We start from the raw sequence: 16,603 nt of genomic DNA, 5'->3' as shown, positions 1-16,603 counted from the left end.
TCCAAAATTTGCCTCGGGATAGCTGGCTTTCAGCCTCGCAGTTTTATCTGGCAAAGCGAATGATTAGAGGCCTTAAAACCAAAACGATCCCAACCTATTCTCGAATTTTAAATAGGTAAGAAGCCCTGCTCGCTGGCTTGGCGCCCGGTGTGAAATACTTTTGGGTTGGTATCCAGAATTGACACTACGGGATGAACTGAACCCAACGCAGACACTCATCAGACCCCACAACAAGAGCAAGACAGGAAAAGATAAATTCCCCCTCTGAATAAGATATATTAGTTAATTAATTGCAGCAATTGGCTATTTGTTACTTGTTGTGGCTTCAAGTGTTCAGGAAAATAAAACAAAAACCGTCACATCTTACTAATCTGATCTGTCAAACAGTTAATCCATTCAACTTCAGCAGTCCATCCATGCACACAGCCACACTGTGATGGCTGCAATGACGGGCGCTTCACTTCCACTGGGAGCAACAGGAGGTTCTGTTTATTGCCCCAAGGACACCTAAACACGTGGCCTTAGTGAGATGGCAGATCGAACCACCAACGTTGCGATTGAAAGAACACTCTCAGCCGGCTGAACCACAACCGCCCTTGTGGTGTGTGTTTTTCCATCTATGCACTCTCGGGCTGCTCAGTGGACTTGAATCAACACTACAATGGAAAACGCACTCGGGCAAGTACACAAGAATGAGATACAAGTTTTGTTCATATAGTGGTTTGGTTTTAGAAAAAAAGAAAAGAAATCACTGTTTAATAACCTTAATAAAAGGGCAAGGCTTTAGATTCAAGTGCTTCCTTAACCTTCAGACCCTGAACCACACTAAATATACTGCCACCATACTGGCATTATTTTTTCAGAGTTCTCTTCTATTTTGCACTCATATATGCAAGTTCCAGTTGTTGGATCATAATACTACTACTCTTCACTGCCACTTCATGATGGACATTGACAGACTTTGTGTTTACACTTTGACATGTTATAAAATTACGGGGCACACCAACAGTATCACATTTTTATTTAGCTCTTCAAAATGACACATACCTGTATGCCATGTGTTACATGTGGATCAGCTTTTTAAAAGGCAGAGATTGTCATGTGGCAGGGAACGTGCCACGACTTTAAAGAATCACATTGAGCACTCGCACATTAATACAATGAGTAGATATCGTTCGAGAGAGTACTCAAAATGTATTTCAGTGAACCCCTAAACATCACAGGTAACGTGTGACAGATTACATTATTATAATTTCAGTCTCCTGACTGCTAACTGAGTCTGAAACGTAGTATGTACAACGATAAACCCAACTGTGTCAACAGCAATAATCTTCAAAGTTCACATTGCTGGGTGAAACACTTGAAAAATGACTTCTCTTAGCAAATGCATGAGGATTACCTTTACTCCAGTTACTTCATCTAAAGTGTATATTTTCCCCAGTCCCCACTTGGCACAATTTTAACACAGTTCATCTGTAAAACAAACGTTGTGACAGTCGGTCATTACAACAAATGAGCAAAAAGTCCTACGTCGAAGTCCCCAGTGTTCAAATGCATCACGTCACTTAAAGTCAAAAGCAAAACAAACCATACCATCTGATTTTCAATATTCACCCAACTGAAAATCTTATGAATTACTTTAGCGAAATCTTTTATGACCATTTATAGACTTAGGGGTGAGTTTTATTTGTCAATAAAGACCAGTAATTGACACTAGGTCAATATAATTATTCATTAGCTGCATTTGCTACTGGATTTGTGTTTTACAAAACATTCCTTTGGCTGATCATCATGCTCATCCAGCTTTTCCTCAACAGGTTTGACTTTCGAACTTATTAAACTTACCAAAACCAGAACTCACCAAAACCTACAGATCATGTGGTCCACAAAACATTTCATCAAAACATTTTTTTTTTAATTCATTTACATTTAAAACGAATATGTTCTGCCAAAAGGACAAATACAAACAGAGTAACTGTTACAACTGGTATGTTAGTTGTCGCCAAACTATGAGAGCACCTTTACTCACAGTGATAGTTTCTGTTTTTAAGTTGTGGCTTAGGTGATTCAAGTAAGTTGTACAACCTCCTGAAACGAAACAATACTGTAAACAATATAGAAAAAAAACAAAAACATTGCTCCCACTGACCGTTACTGTTTTACAACAGAAATTAAAGGAGCGGGCTGGACAGGGAGTGAGACTTCAACTCTTTTGCGTCGCCTCTCTATGTTCTTTCTGCCGGTGACGTTCCTTCTGCCGGTAGTGGAAGAGGCTGGTCGCGTCGAGCTCTCCCGCATAGCGAATGGCTTCAGCGAACAACTTCACCACCTAATTTGCACGAAAACAAAATAAAGCCGAATCAGATTGGGTGGGAGAAGCATTCAACATGTAAATTGAAATGTCTTTATTCACTGGTACTTGTGACACTCGCTGACCTGGTAGTTTGTAATGAGAGGAACACCGTAGTCCACTGCCATTCTGCGGATGATGAAGTTATCCTTCACGTATTGTGTGTTGTTATTCGGGAGATTAACCACCAGGTCAATGGCACCTTCCCGGATCAGCCTATGAACACATGCAAAAAGAATCTCTTTAGAGGTGACAAAATCGAAACATCACATTTAACCTCAAGCTTCTTGTGAAACACGCTGGCTCGAATAAAAAGGGATTGGTGAATAAGTTATTGGTGCTGTTACAAAAAATGCCAGTTTTTTCTTTTTGTTAGGCACTTTATAGGCTTAGAAACTTTCAACACACTTGGCTGATTCCATCTACACCCGTGTCCCAGTTGCCCCTGCTGACACCTTTAAATCAAACTACTGGCAGCAGTTTACAGCAAACCAACTTCAGATGTGCCGAACGCATGATACCTTCTCCGCAGAAACTGACACTCCAACTTCAACTCATGACTGATGAAATGAATCATCTGAACAAGCAGCAAGCAGAAGTGACCCAGATATATTTCTTAACTTTGAAGTTCTTTTTTGTTTATTTCCAGGAGGGCTTTTTTGACCGTCATAAAATTGTTGCAAAGTGGTTCTGTGTCTTTATGTATGAATAACATGTATCTCAAGGGCCACACTGGACATGCATAATACACCAGGTGAACTGATCACTCTAAATAAGGGGTGTCAAACACATTTTAGTTCAGGTGTCACACAGCACAACTTCATCTTGAGTGGGCCAGACAGGTAAAGTAGTGCCATAATAACCTTTCAATTTACTTTTTCAAACTACAACGGAAGCTCTCTGAAGTCAGGGATCAGCAGGTCTGGTTTGGAGTGCGGACGAGTGGATATGGCTCTACTTTGACTCATGAAAAAGATTTCAACAGCAAGCTGTGGACGTAAAAAATAATAAGTGGTCTTAAAATAAATACCATCAAGAAATATTTTGTGTGAAAAATGTCATTGATTTCACAATTCAGAGTATTCTGCATCAGCCCACTCGTGTGTTAATTTCGTCTGAATGGAGACAATTACTGATGTGGCGCTTCTCTTCAGTAGTGGGCAGAATGCTCAGGCGGCTCCAAAAGCACAACAGAATTTTAATGAAGGTATAAACAAAAGGACATCACAGTAACGGCTCAAGCCTGAAGAAATCACTGGACTCCAAAAAGTACTCAAGTTTACCACGAATGAAAAAGAAAAGAAAAAAGAGAAGTGTTGCATACCAACGTCTTATATTATCATGGATATCAATACAAGTTCAGTGGCAAAGCAGAGAATGTATTAAGTAAATCTATCACACAAAAGCTTCAAACAAAGAACAAAATTGCCTTCTGGAGAAGCAAATTCAAAATCCAGACTGTAATCCAATGCAGACGCTGTAAAATGAGCTCCAGAAAGTTGTTTCAACGAGACAACTCACTGTTTGGCTGAGCCGAAGCAGCTTTGTGTGGATGAATAGTCCACATTCTTCCTAAACTTTATGTGTGCTGATTGGTACCCAGTGGTAATCTCTATCTGAGGTTATTACTGCCAACAAAGATTATTAAACCCACAGTTTCACTTCACAATTGTTTAGTTCGCATGTTCAGTTAGAAACTAATGAAAAAGGCATGTAATATTTACACTCAAGATAAATATCAGATCATAATTAAAGAGAAACTAATAGGGCCATGCTAGCTAAAGCAATTATTGCTTTAATGCAGACAATTACTTTATCACACATTGAGAGTTTATTTATTTTGTCATTGGCTCTGAATCTACAGACAGGCGATAGTAAAAGCTTGGTATTGGCTTCAAGCCTCGTTTCGACCAATAAGAGCATGCAGGGTGGGGCCAACACTGCCGCAGAGCTCAGCTGACTGCAAATCGATAAAAGAATAAAATAAAATTAGACGAAAACCATTTAAAGGATTCATATTTGAAAGTAGGTTTCAGTATTTATAGCTGGCTTCTCACCCTCCTAATAGATATGATCACCAAGTCACTGTTAATTATGTGAACCTTACAGAACTCAGTACAGCACTGGGAGTTCACTTTTAGATCCAAAATACAAGAAAACTTTGCTGGAAATATCCCCATGTTTATTTCAAATCGTATAGTATTGTAATCATGGTTGTAGCCTCCGAGGCAACTTGTTCTGAATGTTTGCGATGCCAAATAACTTGTGTTATTTGATTCTTTTCATTTTCAAGTTGAGGTTTTTAAGAAATATTTGTAATTGTTGCTGTTAAACTCAATGGTATCGCAATTTAGTTTATTCAGAAGTTATTGGCCTTTGTGCAACATAATGTGAATAGCTGCAGAAAAGGATGTGACTAATTGCGATTTCAACATTTGAATTGTTGCCCAGCAACCAACGCATTAAAACCCAGCGTGCGCCTCTTAATGCGGTCTGTCCTCCAAATACACTCTCACAGACAGTAGCCATGGCTCCTGGTGCTTTTTTCATTCAAAGGCCATTGACAGGCTGCATGAAAATAGTTCTTAGTTCAAATTGGAAATATCGAGGACGGACAACAGAGACAGAGGAGCTCATGTTGTTCTCTGTAAAGAATTGACTTCAATGCCACTTTGCACAGCTGATGCCAGCCTCTCCCCTTTCTTTGTGTGTCTGTTTATGGATGCAAACAAGAGGACAAGTCATACTTAGGCCTGAATGGGAGGAGAAATTAAAATAAACCAAAAAGTTTTAAGGTCAACGTTAAGGTTCAGGATTGTGTCGACTCCAGAATCAAGCAATTTGTAAAGATGGTTGAGGTTATAGATGTACGTCTCCAGGATGTTGTCCTTGTATAACAATAAATCCACACTGTGTGCTTGCACTGTTTCAATCGAGACCCAACTAATAACGCGCTTCTTCACAGGCTCATTCCCAAACATAATAGTCCAGGTGGCTTCATTGTGGCACAATCATGACTTAGTCAAGGAATCATTGCCTGAAAATTGTGGTCAAAAATGTACTTTGTATTTGTAGCATCTTTGTATTTAAACTGTGCAGGTACAAAAGAAAAGGACGACATTGCTGAAGGCTGAAAAAGACATTTGAAAGACATGATGGTGGAGTCATGAAGGTGTCTGACACCAAACGTCTCACTGTTAAACTATTTAGAGTTCAGATTCAGACACTCCCGGGTTGCAGGAAGCTGAAGCTTTCCTTTGGAAATTAGGTCGATAACAGAAACAATCATCTTACCCACTATATTAGACTGCAAAAGAGATGAATTAATTTAAATTCTGAACATCGTGCTCTATAAAGAAAACAAATGTCACATTATTCTATTATCGACAGTATCCCGTGCTGGTACAGTGAATAAATAAGGTCGATCAGACACATTTAGAGGAGTAATTAATATTATTATTATTATCATACTTGTCCAAATTTGGTTATGTATGCAACATTTATGTTTTTCCTGGTAAAAACACACTTTAAATCCTCCTAATCCAGGGTACACCCAAAGTAAATGAGTCGAGATTTAACAATAACTGAATGAAATGCAATACGCTTCATGTTAAAAGTATTTTAAGCTGTCCTAGATTTCATGAAGTATTAGTGGCACTGTTGCTTTATTGTTGGTTGTTTCTGTTGATTTCCTCAAACTTGACTTCTACACTGGTCTGAGAGATTTTTCTCATCCAATTCACGCCTCATTCTGGTCAACGCAATAACTCTGGACTTCAGGGTCTGCTCCATTTTCTTTGATCTCATCCACATCTCAGAGATAATTAAGGGGCTAAGAATTCAGATCTTAAGGCTTTACCCTATGCTTATGAGATATCTTTTATTTTTTTCTAATGAATCACAGTTGGTTTTTTTACGTCCACACTTCCTCAGAAGTCTGAGCCTCAAAGTTTCACATCAGCTGTTTAAAGGAATTTGTCAGACTAAGTCAACATTATATTGGCTCTCTCAACAAAAATTTCCCAACCTCTTAATGCTGGGCAAGTTGTTTTCTCCTTCATTCTGAGTGGGCCAGGAGACTGGACTGGCAGGCACATCGTTGGCACGCAACCAGGCACGTGTGGCTTCAGTCGCGTAGAGCTGGAGGAAGGAGAACGGCACCACACATGCAGAAAGCCACGTCAGTTTTGAAAGGACCCAGCAAATCCTTTTAATTCTTTATAACCATTCAATACAATCATTACATCAGCCAGACATGAAAAACATCAAGTCTCTCAATGACATGTCAGTTCTGTAGCGTTTGAATCAACGTGCAGTGCTCACCTTGAAGCCTTCCTCATTCAGCTGGTGTGCTGTAGCCAGGAAGTTGGGCCGGAACGAATGCTGGACAGCATGGAAGTAGACAGATGTTTGAATAATTAAATGGTAGGAGAACAACACAATATATACTCGCAGCTTTTATGCAAATCTTCTTCTTAACAACATTTTTCTGAATTTGTAAATAGTAAACGGGTCAATACATGGGGACCAAAACACCCATATGAAGTTTAACTGAAATTTTGATCCAGTGGAGATCTGGCTCGAATATTTTCATCATCGTACACGTCAGCAGAGATGAAACTTAAAAAAAAACTGTGATCACAGATTGTTAATTGAAGAAGTCAAGTGCTGCTTGTTTTTAATATTTGATATTGCTCATTATTAAATCAAATTTAAATTTCATATGCTCTCTATTGTGCATCTCAAAATTGATTGTATTGCCAAGATAGAAATGTTGGATCGATGTGCTGCTAGAAAATATTGTCAAGCTCTGTTCAATGTAGCATCATGTTTACTTAATTAGAAAGACACACAATTCCGAAGGCAAAAAGAATGTTTCAGTGTTCAGTCTAATAAATGGGGGTCAGAGGGAGGAATGTGATACGAAGGAAGTACCGGGGATAAGCTTGGTTTTTTCTTTTTGTTCTTTTTAGTGTCTATTTACTTTCTCACTCTGTTGGATGGTTTTGCCATCTGTCTTTTGGCTGCAGTCAGACAGTGGAAGAGTTCTCTCACAATGTGTGCGTTTGCTGTGACAACAAATAGCCAAAATGATTTCCAAGGTGATCGGGGAGCCATATGATCACCCCCCCCCCCCCCCCCCCCAAAAAAAGAAAGAAAAAAGATATAAAGTTAAAACTGTAAATGACACTGGAAGGAACGAGATATGTACTGTGCAAAACTTTTAGGTGTATCTGAACAATTGTGCAACACAAACTGTGAACAATCTGTTCATTCATTATGAACTACTTTAAATTATCAAGGTTAATTAGGAGTTCCACAAGTGAATGTTTCAAGATCTCTACATCATTGTATCTCATTTATGATATGTATTTTACACAACCTTCAAGAAGAGTCTTAGACAGGTCAATTGGACAAATAAATATATACGTATAGACACACTGCTATTGGGGCTGCCTCTTCCTTCTGTCCTTGTGATTTTCTATTGATTTCACTAATTTCCACCTGTAAATGACACTGATACTTCATAGACGATACCATTGACTGTAGTGTACAATTGACAATGTAGTTCAGTCATGTTTATATATTAGCAGTTTGTCTTACAGATGACATTGTTATCAAGGTGTTTTTTTATTCTTCAATTCAGTTGAGTGGAAGTGATAAATGTGTCAGTCTGTTGATGCCAGTGATGCTGATAAAGAAAACAGGGACATATTTCACAGCCACGCAGCAGCGACTCGCAAAAAGTTTTTAAGCGATGCACCAAACTCATGTTTCGGACGTGAGGAGACGGAAAAGGGTGCAGCGTTTGTTCCTGTCCCTTTTAAAAAGTTCACGAGATGTGTCTTTGCATCTGAAGGTTGAAGAAAATCTCTTTGACCGCACAGTAAAGTCTTATTTTAGTGCATCACTTGCTCGATTAGGGCTGCGTCATGACAAACAGCCCTGTCCTGGTGCACTCGGCCAGATTATTTCATTTGACCTGGTTTTGGCCAACTGAATGGCAGAATTTGAGGGAGAACACTGGTTAAAATCAATTTCCTTCAGTCTCAGATTTTAAGCTATGATCATTTGCGATCATGCTGGCAAAACCCAGACATTCTGTTGCCACTGATTTTATTTCCTAACAACACAAGTTTACATAACAGTTTTCAGGTCAGTTTCAATTCCTACGGGAAGATTAATCATTTCAGATTCTTTTTTGATGAATATACAGTCCAATATTTTTTTTTTGTTGATGTTTGTGTTTAAGAGCAAAGCTAAAAATTATTTGAATCATGGGTAATTTGATATTCTTGAACGAGCCACAGTCACCCAGCGGCTGTCGACGTAGGTACAAGGGTTTTTTGTTTTTGATTGCAGTGAGCAGCTTGTTTAAATGAGGCTGTTGCACTTTGACAACTGCTCTGCATGTGTGTGTTTATTTTCTTTAGGCTATACATATATGTATTCGTAAACTCCATATTTAGATATACAGTAGCAACACTGCCACACGACATCACTAGTCACAATTGTTTTTGCACTACATGCACATATCACTTTTACGCTCAACACAGCGGAAAAAAGGGAATACATGTGAATTATTCAGATGTCATTTACAAAACAGTTGTGATTTTTAAAAAAATGTAAAAATATTGTGTTATGCGTTCAGGCCGTTCCACGTCAGGCTACAATGACCCACTTATTGGATTCTGCTCAGTCCAATGAAAGTACTGAAAACTCCTTTATGAGGTTTCACTGCTTATTTGCAACTGATTATGCTCCAAGTGGCTGCCCTTCAGCTTAGTAAACAATACGCGTGCTAAAATCACTGCCGTCTCACCAACAGCATTGTGGTGCGGTTTGATGCTCTTCGTACGTTCAACAGCCTACCTCACTGAAGTCCTATATACCACGCAGGTTTCCAATTTGTGACACACAGCACAGAGATTTGTACAATGAAGTTGGGCCATATTAGGAAGACAGAATCGGAGGCTGACATTTAGAGAATGGAGAAGAGAAGGCATAAGAAGAACTTGGATAACTGAGAGGTCCCACTGTTATAAATATCTTAAAGTTTGCATCGTGTATATTGTTTTTCTCAGTGTACATCTCGAACCCTCATATTATTATATAAGAAATTTAGGGTGACTCACACCAACTTTGTGCATTCAAAACAGCAACAGAGGAAACTGCAGCACAGGTTGCTGTGCAAAGTTTCTCTTGGATGTCTTCTTTTTTTTAAAGTGTTGCAAGAGAACTTTCTAGGAAAGAAAGTGTAACACTGATGCTACAAGAACAAGCTTAATTGCATTGAACATTTCGAAGCAGGTGCTGTATGTTGCAGGAAAATCATCAATTAAGAGTGCTTTCACAGCCGCGGATTTTGCCATGTAGTGGGGAAGTGTGAAAACTACACTCCCATTCGGCTGTGGACCTAAACAGAAGCACAGAGGCAGTCTGATGAGGTCTTCATGTGACTTCAGTCAGAGGGTGGTGCATAGCGAGTCTGATGTGCAAGCAGCCATATCAGGGTGAACAAAACTGCCTCCCATACAAGGATAAAATGGCTCTTGTCATCTGATGAGCAATCAAATGTATCTTGTTCTGTGAGCATATCACATGTGATCAACCATGGCAAAGGGGAATGCCTACAACTGCTTCACCGACATTTTGTCCAATAACGTATAAATAAGTCGCTATCGACAACTCATAAGAACGGATAAGTATAAGTTGTGTTTGGTAAACACCTGATGAAGACGGACTTCAATCACTCTGTCCACAAAAGCCGAAAAAGAAAAACATGTGTGGTAGATATCAAAGCGAAACGTGGTTTGACAAGCAGCAAAGTGCTTTTGGTACCAGCAGTCAGTGTCAATGAAGGTCTGATGCTCCTTATGTTGTCATGCTCAGTATTCAGTCCTCAGGTTCATGTGGCCTTTAGACTCCAACAGCAATTGTCAAGGCAAAATTAGACCGTGCATTTACATTTTGGGTCAGTCCTGAAAATGTCCCCCAATGTGATCCAACAGCTGTGAAAGCACCCTTAGATAATATCTTCTCCAATTGAAAGCTGAGACATGACAGAACAGCAGCAACATTCAACCACTATTAGCTGGTATCTTCATACAATTGTTTTATTTGTGATCGTCACATTTGGCCTGAGTACTGTGGTCTGTGCTTTGACATGTTCTCTACAAAACAGTTGCCACTTACAAATATCAAGTCACGAACAATACAAATGTTGAATTGGGTGATTAATCTCCTTTAGTTGAGTCATGTTTTATATCAAACATGCTGCTGTTATCTGTAATGTTGTTCTATGAATATATTACAGCAGTTCTAAGAATACAATAAAAAGAAGCAACTCTATAGAAAAAAAAAATATATGATTATGTTTCAAGTTTTGAACCCACGAGACCTAAAAAAATTATTTCTCCTTATCCTAGTAGAGTAGAACAAGTACATTTTTAAAGAAATATTGAAATCAAGACCCTAACAACCTGAATGGATCAATTTGTGATCAATTTGTTAACCTTATAGTAGACACATTAATTAATCTCTTCCATTTATCCTGTGTTTTTGCCAGTAAGTGAAAAAACGATTATTTGCTTTTAAATGTGACTACCTGTTGTCTCCCCTGCAACCAACTTTAAAAAGTTTGACAGCAAACCGAGTACTCAATAGTCGAGTTATGGCTGGAAAATCAATTAAATAACAGTTTTGAAAAAGTCTGCATCAAGACAGTGGAAAAAAAGGCACTGAGAAGCAAGTAAATGGAAAACATGCAGCTAAACAAACAGGTCAGAATTTCACATCTGTGTGACACAAAGTGAAGGAGAGTGAGCTAGACGGAGAGAAGCAAAATATTAGGATTGCTCAGTAAGTGCTGCTTGGATATAAATAAAACACACAGCTGTGTATGTTTGACATTAGTAAAGTTTGCACACCATCTGCAGAATACTAATGAAGAATTCACATCAGTAACTGCATCATGCAAACAGTGGAGTACGCATGGGTCCCCACATGAATACATTTCAGTTCCGCCTCTGTGACAGGGTAGAGGGCTGCCTTCAGGCTATAAGTCTTTTTTCACTACACTTACTCACAAGACAAATCATCAAATAGACTCCTTTTTTTTTTTTAATCCCCCTACTACAATGTTTCTTTAAACTAATAGAAGTAAAAGTCATCAGAGTTCGTGTGCTGTGGATCTGTCGGCCTCAAGTGTTGCTGTTCGTCAGCCGTGTTACAGTGCGTATGTAACCTCAGGCACTTGCCTTGAAGTGGACCTGTTCCCCAAGAGCACCAATTACACAGTGAGTGTTGCGAGTGCTTTGTTAAAGCTGCATTAGTCAAACTCGCAGTTTGGCAACTCAGGGCAGCGGCAAGACTTAATTACCAAAAATCACGTAACGTGGTGTTAGAAGACAGTTTAGTGTGGAGGCTTGTGTTTGGCTCTCTTCCACAGTCCTGGAGGTATTATCAGTCCTGCATTCCAACCTTGTCACTCAAAACTATTTCTTTTTCCAGAGTCACATGTGATTTGATGTGGAACTAACCGAGGAGTACCAGGTTGGCAGTGCAAGATGCTGGTAGCCGAAAAGATTTGGGCCACCTGTTCAATGGGCACCTTGCATTTGATGTTTGGAGGGCAGGACACACCAAGTAAAACAGAAACAGGAGGTGAGTGGACCTCCAGATGGCCGTAGTCTTACCTGAATCCCAATCAGGATGCCCTTCTGTGGCAGCTTAAAGCCTGTGGAGAGCATCGCCTTCAGGAAGGCTGAATAAATATTTGGTCCAAAACACGCGACCTGCAATCAAGCACATCCACGCACTCTCATGAGAGAATGTCTCACTATCAGATAAGACGAGTGTCCAGTGATATTCTTCATGGTATTATTGGTTGTTTGGCGTATGAGGGGATTACTTCTCCTGTTGAAGCCATCTCACAGCGCAGCACAGGGTCAGCGTCCCTCAGCCGAGGCCAGGAGAACATGGGAGCCTGATTAAAAGAGGGGAGAGAAAAAAAAAGAGAGTGAGTGTGGCTTTGACAAGCGTTTCAAGTCATAGGATGTCACTGAATGTGAGCTACTGTTGAAACCGAATCACTTGTTTTGAAATCTTTCCTTGCTTAGCTGTAACCATCTGCCAATACAGCATTATTTGATCTGTGGGATCAGTTTACTTCTTCTTAGCCTTTGGCCACAATGTAACTGTGTAAATACAAACCCATGTTGTGGGATCATGGTGAAAGGATATATTTTGCAAAAGACAAAGTGTTATAGATCATTAATACCTTTGTAAAACAAAGTAGAAAGAACTGAATATGGTTAGCAGTATAAAGTGCTTGGGGATTTCATGACACTGCTGCCACCTACAGGTGAGCGAAAGCTTTATTTCATTATTTCACCTGAAATAAACCAGTGGTGGCTACAAAATGAATGAACAGAACAGGAAGAATTTGTTTAAGGAGTAAATTGTTTCTAGTTTCTCTTTTCTCTCAAGCAAAATATGTCTGCATTCACTGTGCGACATATGGTTTCATTGGAGAAAAGAGGGAGAGGAATGGTAACACGGAACCGTGTGGAGGAGATTATTGCTACAACTGCTGGTGGAGACAGACTGAATTAGGAAATCTCTGAAGAAAGACGGCTTTTCAAACTGCAGGCCACCGGTCCCCTTGCTGTCATGTTTGGCATGCCGTCTCTACACTGAGAAGAAGGGGAAAACAAAGCAGGTGGTCTGAATGATAGAGCAACACCGTGGTAAGCCAGTAAAGGAGCGAGAGGGTGGAAGAGAAGGTAGAAAATGAAAGAACAAAGAGGAGAAAGTAAAAACAGCCAGAACTTGGGAGCATTAAAAAAAAAATAAATAAAAAAAAATAACAAAGCTGGGAGTGAATAGTAAGGAATGAAATGAGGGAACAATTAAAAAAGAAAATGAAAAAGAGAAAAAGTACAGGGGAATGGAATACACATGATAAGAGGAAGGGAAAGATAAAATTACAGGAACCACAGGCGACAGAGGGAGAGGAAGATGATTAAACAGAGGGACTAAAGCAGACGACAGTATCTCTTTGTTATTGTTTCATAGAGAAATTAAAAATAGTGCAGAGCGGTGTGGGAAGCCATTTTTATTTTTTCCATTAGAAAGCAGACAGGCCTCCATTACCTTGAAGAGAAGAGGTGGTTTGGGGTTGTGTGGTTTAAGCATGTGTGCACACACACGCGCACGCACACACACACGGGCCACTGGGGGGGGATTCATCCTTGAAGCAGCTATCTAATCAGCGAACATAATGTTAGCATACTAATGTAAGAAGGGGCGAAGAGCGGGGAATACAGACAGGGAATGAGCATCGCTTATCGTGCCTTTTTCAAAGAGTTGGAGAAAGAGAGGGAAGTGTGCAGAGATAAAAATGACCAAACGTAACCAAGAAAGACTCAGAGGGGGAGGAACGTTTATGGAGAGCGAATGACAAAGGGAGGAAACTTTTAATCAGTGCTACAAATACACAAGTGGCACAAAGGCGTTCGGGTTTTAGTACAACCAGAGCAGATCATTTGTGCACGATCAAATTAAACTACAAGTAATTTTGCCCAAAACAAAAGCTGAATCGAATCCAGAAAAATCCCTCTTCTTCAGTACTGAGCCCAGATTGAACGAATTGAAGTTGAAAAACAGGCACAGACAAGTGTGGAGAAGGAGAGAAGCAGTCAGAAAAAGTAATCACCAACACCTGCGGAGATTCAGCTGCTCTGAATATGAGAATTTGAACTAAAGCCTAAACAGTTACGGGGGGGGGGGGGGGGGGGGGTGGAGAAAGAAAAGAGCGATCAGATATAACGGCCTGCCCTTCAATCGCAGTGCTGTGTCTGTCGGACAGAATGAGACTGTGACAATAATCAAAACACCCCACCAATGCAGAATGACCACCTACTCCTAAGAGACAGGAGTACTGTGCGCCACTACGACGTCAACAATCTTATCTGAGAGCAGCAGCCGAATTCCTGTCGAGAAAGAAATGGATATTGTAGGATATATTGAAAACCACAGTTGCTCGATAGGAATGTTGATGGAGGCAGAAGTGGCGACAGTACGAATGACTATATAATCACAGTGAAATGGAAATCAGCAGTTACACGTGTACTCGTGGGGTTTTTGAAACTGCTGTTCTTCTCACAAACTTTGCTAACGATGCAGAATAACATTTAAAGGTATGGCAAAAAGACGCTTAAACAAGTCTTTTTATATTCCCCCCCCCCCGGGGATTTTCATCATTACTAAAGTAATGCTATGCATTTTTCTTTTATTTATTTTTAATTATTAAGTTGCTTAATGTCCCAGTGCTGGGTAGTTGTTCTGGTTTGAGATATGGAGTTAAGAAGGCAAATAGCAGGTGGAGAGTATTTTTGACCTCATTGGCATATTTTTGAGACCAGAAGTCACAACTAATTATACATTGCATCTTTAAATACACATCATGAAGAGGAAAAAATATAAAACTGGAACTAAATATTGCATAAGATACATTCACTTTTCTATGACATAACACCAGCTGTGAATTTGTTCCACCGTCTGTGGACATCCTGCCTTTTGTCCGCGATTAGCCTTATATATATATATATCTGCCTCCGTGTTAAAGTTTCTACGCTTTTTCCTCCAGTCCCACACAAGTTTCAAGATCAAAATAAATTAGTTCTCAATGTTAAAAAAACTAAATATAAAATATCCAAAGACAAAAGAAACACTGTTGATGTATCAATGAAAATAGATGGGATGGACATTCAAAGGGAAGTCACATAAATTATATAAAGCGAAAAATATCAAAATCCATTGCAGTGTCACATGTAGTCAAAATTGTCTCTAAATCAATCTTCTTTACTCACTTTACATAACACAATAGCCATATTTAACTTACTGTGTGGAAAGTTTGGGGCTCGACCTGTAAAGCATACACAGCCACTGTTCATTTTACAAAAAAGGGCTCAGAAAACAATATATCATATAAGATATAGAGATCCATCAAACCCACGATTTATCAAACGTAAGTCATTAAAATTGAATGATATAGTTGATTATAATATTCAAGTTTTGTATAAAACCAATAAAAAAAAAACATTGCCAATGAACATCCAAGAAAGGCTTGAGAGAAAAAAAAAAAAGCAAAAAAAAAGTGACCATTATTTGAAAGGAAGAGACATCTTTAAAAAACCCAGATTTAATTACAAAGCAATGGAACGAACTGTCACAGTGACAGGAATCAGTTTGAGGAACGCACTTCAGAAAGAAGTAAAGGAGTCAGGAACTCTCCTGGCATTCAAGAAACACATACAATCTGCAATGTTCAGAAAGTATGAAAATTAGATCTGAATATAAATAATATGAGATGTTAAGATATTTGATTTGAGCAAACATGAAAATTATGGTTATCTTTGTATTTTTCTCTTTTTTATTTATTTTTTTGTGGATATTGTAAATACTGCACATAGAATGCTTTAGAATATCTATAAATCTGTAAATATTTAGAATGTTGAACATTGTGTAACAGACTGATGTAAAGGTATTGAAAGGTAACTAAGGGGCAGATTTTATAAGAGTGATCTTCTCTTCTCCTTTTCATTCAAAATGTGTTGAATTGGAAGTTTTGTTGCTAAGACTGTTTATTTTTATTTTATTTTTTACTTTTAGGAAATAAAGAATTACAAAGTTTCTCAGACACTCCCAACTCTTTCTTCGCATCATTGCCTGTCATTTTTCATGGGTTTTCAGCAGACACTATAGTTAATATCACTTAGTCAGAAATCTTTCACGTTTTGGCTGATCAACCGAAACGATTAAGAATGAATGAGACGCTTCTCCTCCAGTAAACATCCATTTAGAAAAATATCAACTTCAGACAACAGTTCCAGTTCAAGCTAACAGAAAGCTCATTTGAAAAAGACCGATTGAGACAGGAGCTCTGTAAGCGTTTTCAGTTCGTATTACCCTTTGGTTCATTCCAGTAATAGTTTCTGTCAACGAGCTGTTAAGACCTCTGAACTTAGTGATGCAAAAAAAATGTCCCTTCTGCCATGCCTCATTTTAAAGCACACACTAAACACAGTCCATAAGTTGAAGTGTCCATAACCTGCTGACATGTGCATTTATTACTCAGAAAACGCAATCAATTTGAACAAGCAACATGTGTCAGAATGTTAAAATACTTTGCAGCAGAAGGGTTTATCTAGACCACTGGCCCCAAGCTTTTAAAGTTTGTTTTGTTTT

At 39.0% G+C, this 16,603-nt stretch overlaps 1 protein-coding gene across 1 annotated transcript in view; it reads right to left on the bottom strand.

Annotated features, from left to right (window-relative positions):
* Window positions 1-1,003: 1,003 nt before the first annotated feature.
* The window catches only part of cps1 (carbamoyl-phosphate synthase 1, mitochondrial), a 60,407-nt gene continuing 44,807 nt past the window's right edge, over window positions 1,004-16,603 (bottom strand). The window contains exons 33-38 of the mRNA XM_080479063.1: window positions 12,264-12,338; window positions 12,049-12,147; window positions 6,674-6,733; window positions 6,378-6,490; window positions 2,437-2,566; window positions 1,004-2,329 (exon numbers count right to left, since the gene is read on the bottom strand). Of these exons, the coding sequence (XP_080335189.1) occupies window positions 2,204-2,329; window positions 2,437-2,566; window positions 6,378-6,490; window positions 6,674-6,733; window positions 12,049-12,147; window positions 12,264-12,338 (603 nt within the window). The 3' untranslated portion in view covers window positions 1,004-2,203. The remainder of the gene's footprint in view (window positions 2,330-2,436; window positions 2,567-6,377; window positions 6,491-6,673; window positions 6,734-12,048; window positions 12,148-12,263; window positions 12,339-16,603) is intronic.

This window comes from Lipophrys pholis, assembly GCF_963383615.2.
Source record: "Lipophrys pholis genome assembly, chromosome: 13".
Taxonomy (NCBI): Eukaryota; Metazoa; Chordata; class Actinopteri; order Blenniiformes; family Blenniidae; genus Lipophrys; species Lipophrys pholis.
The sequence above is the reverse complement of the archived record's forward strand: the minus strand, read 5'-3'. Positions and strand labels throughout refer to the sequence as shown.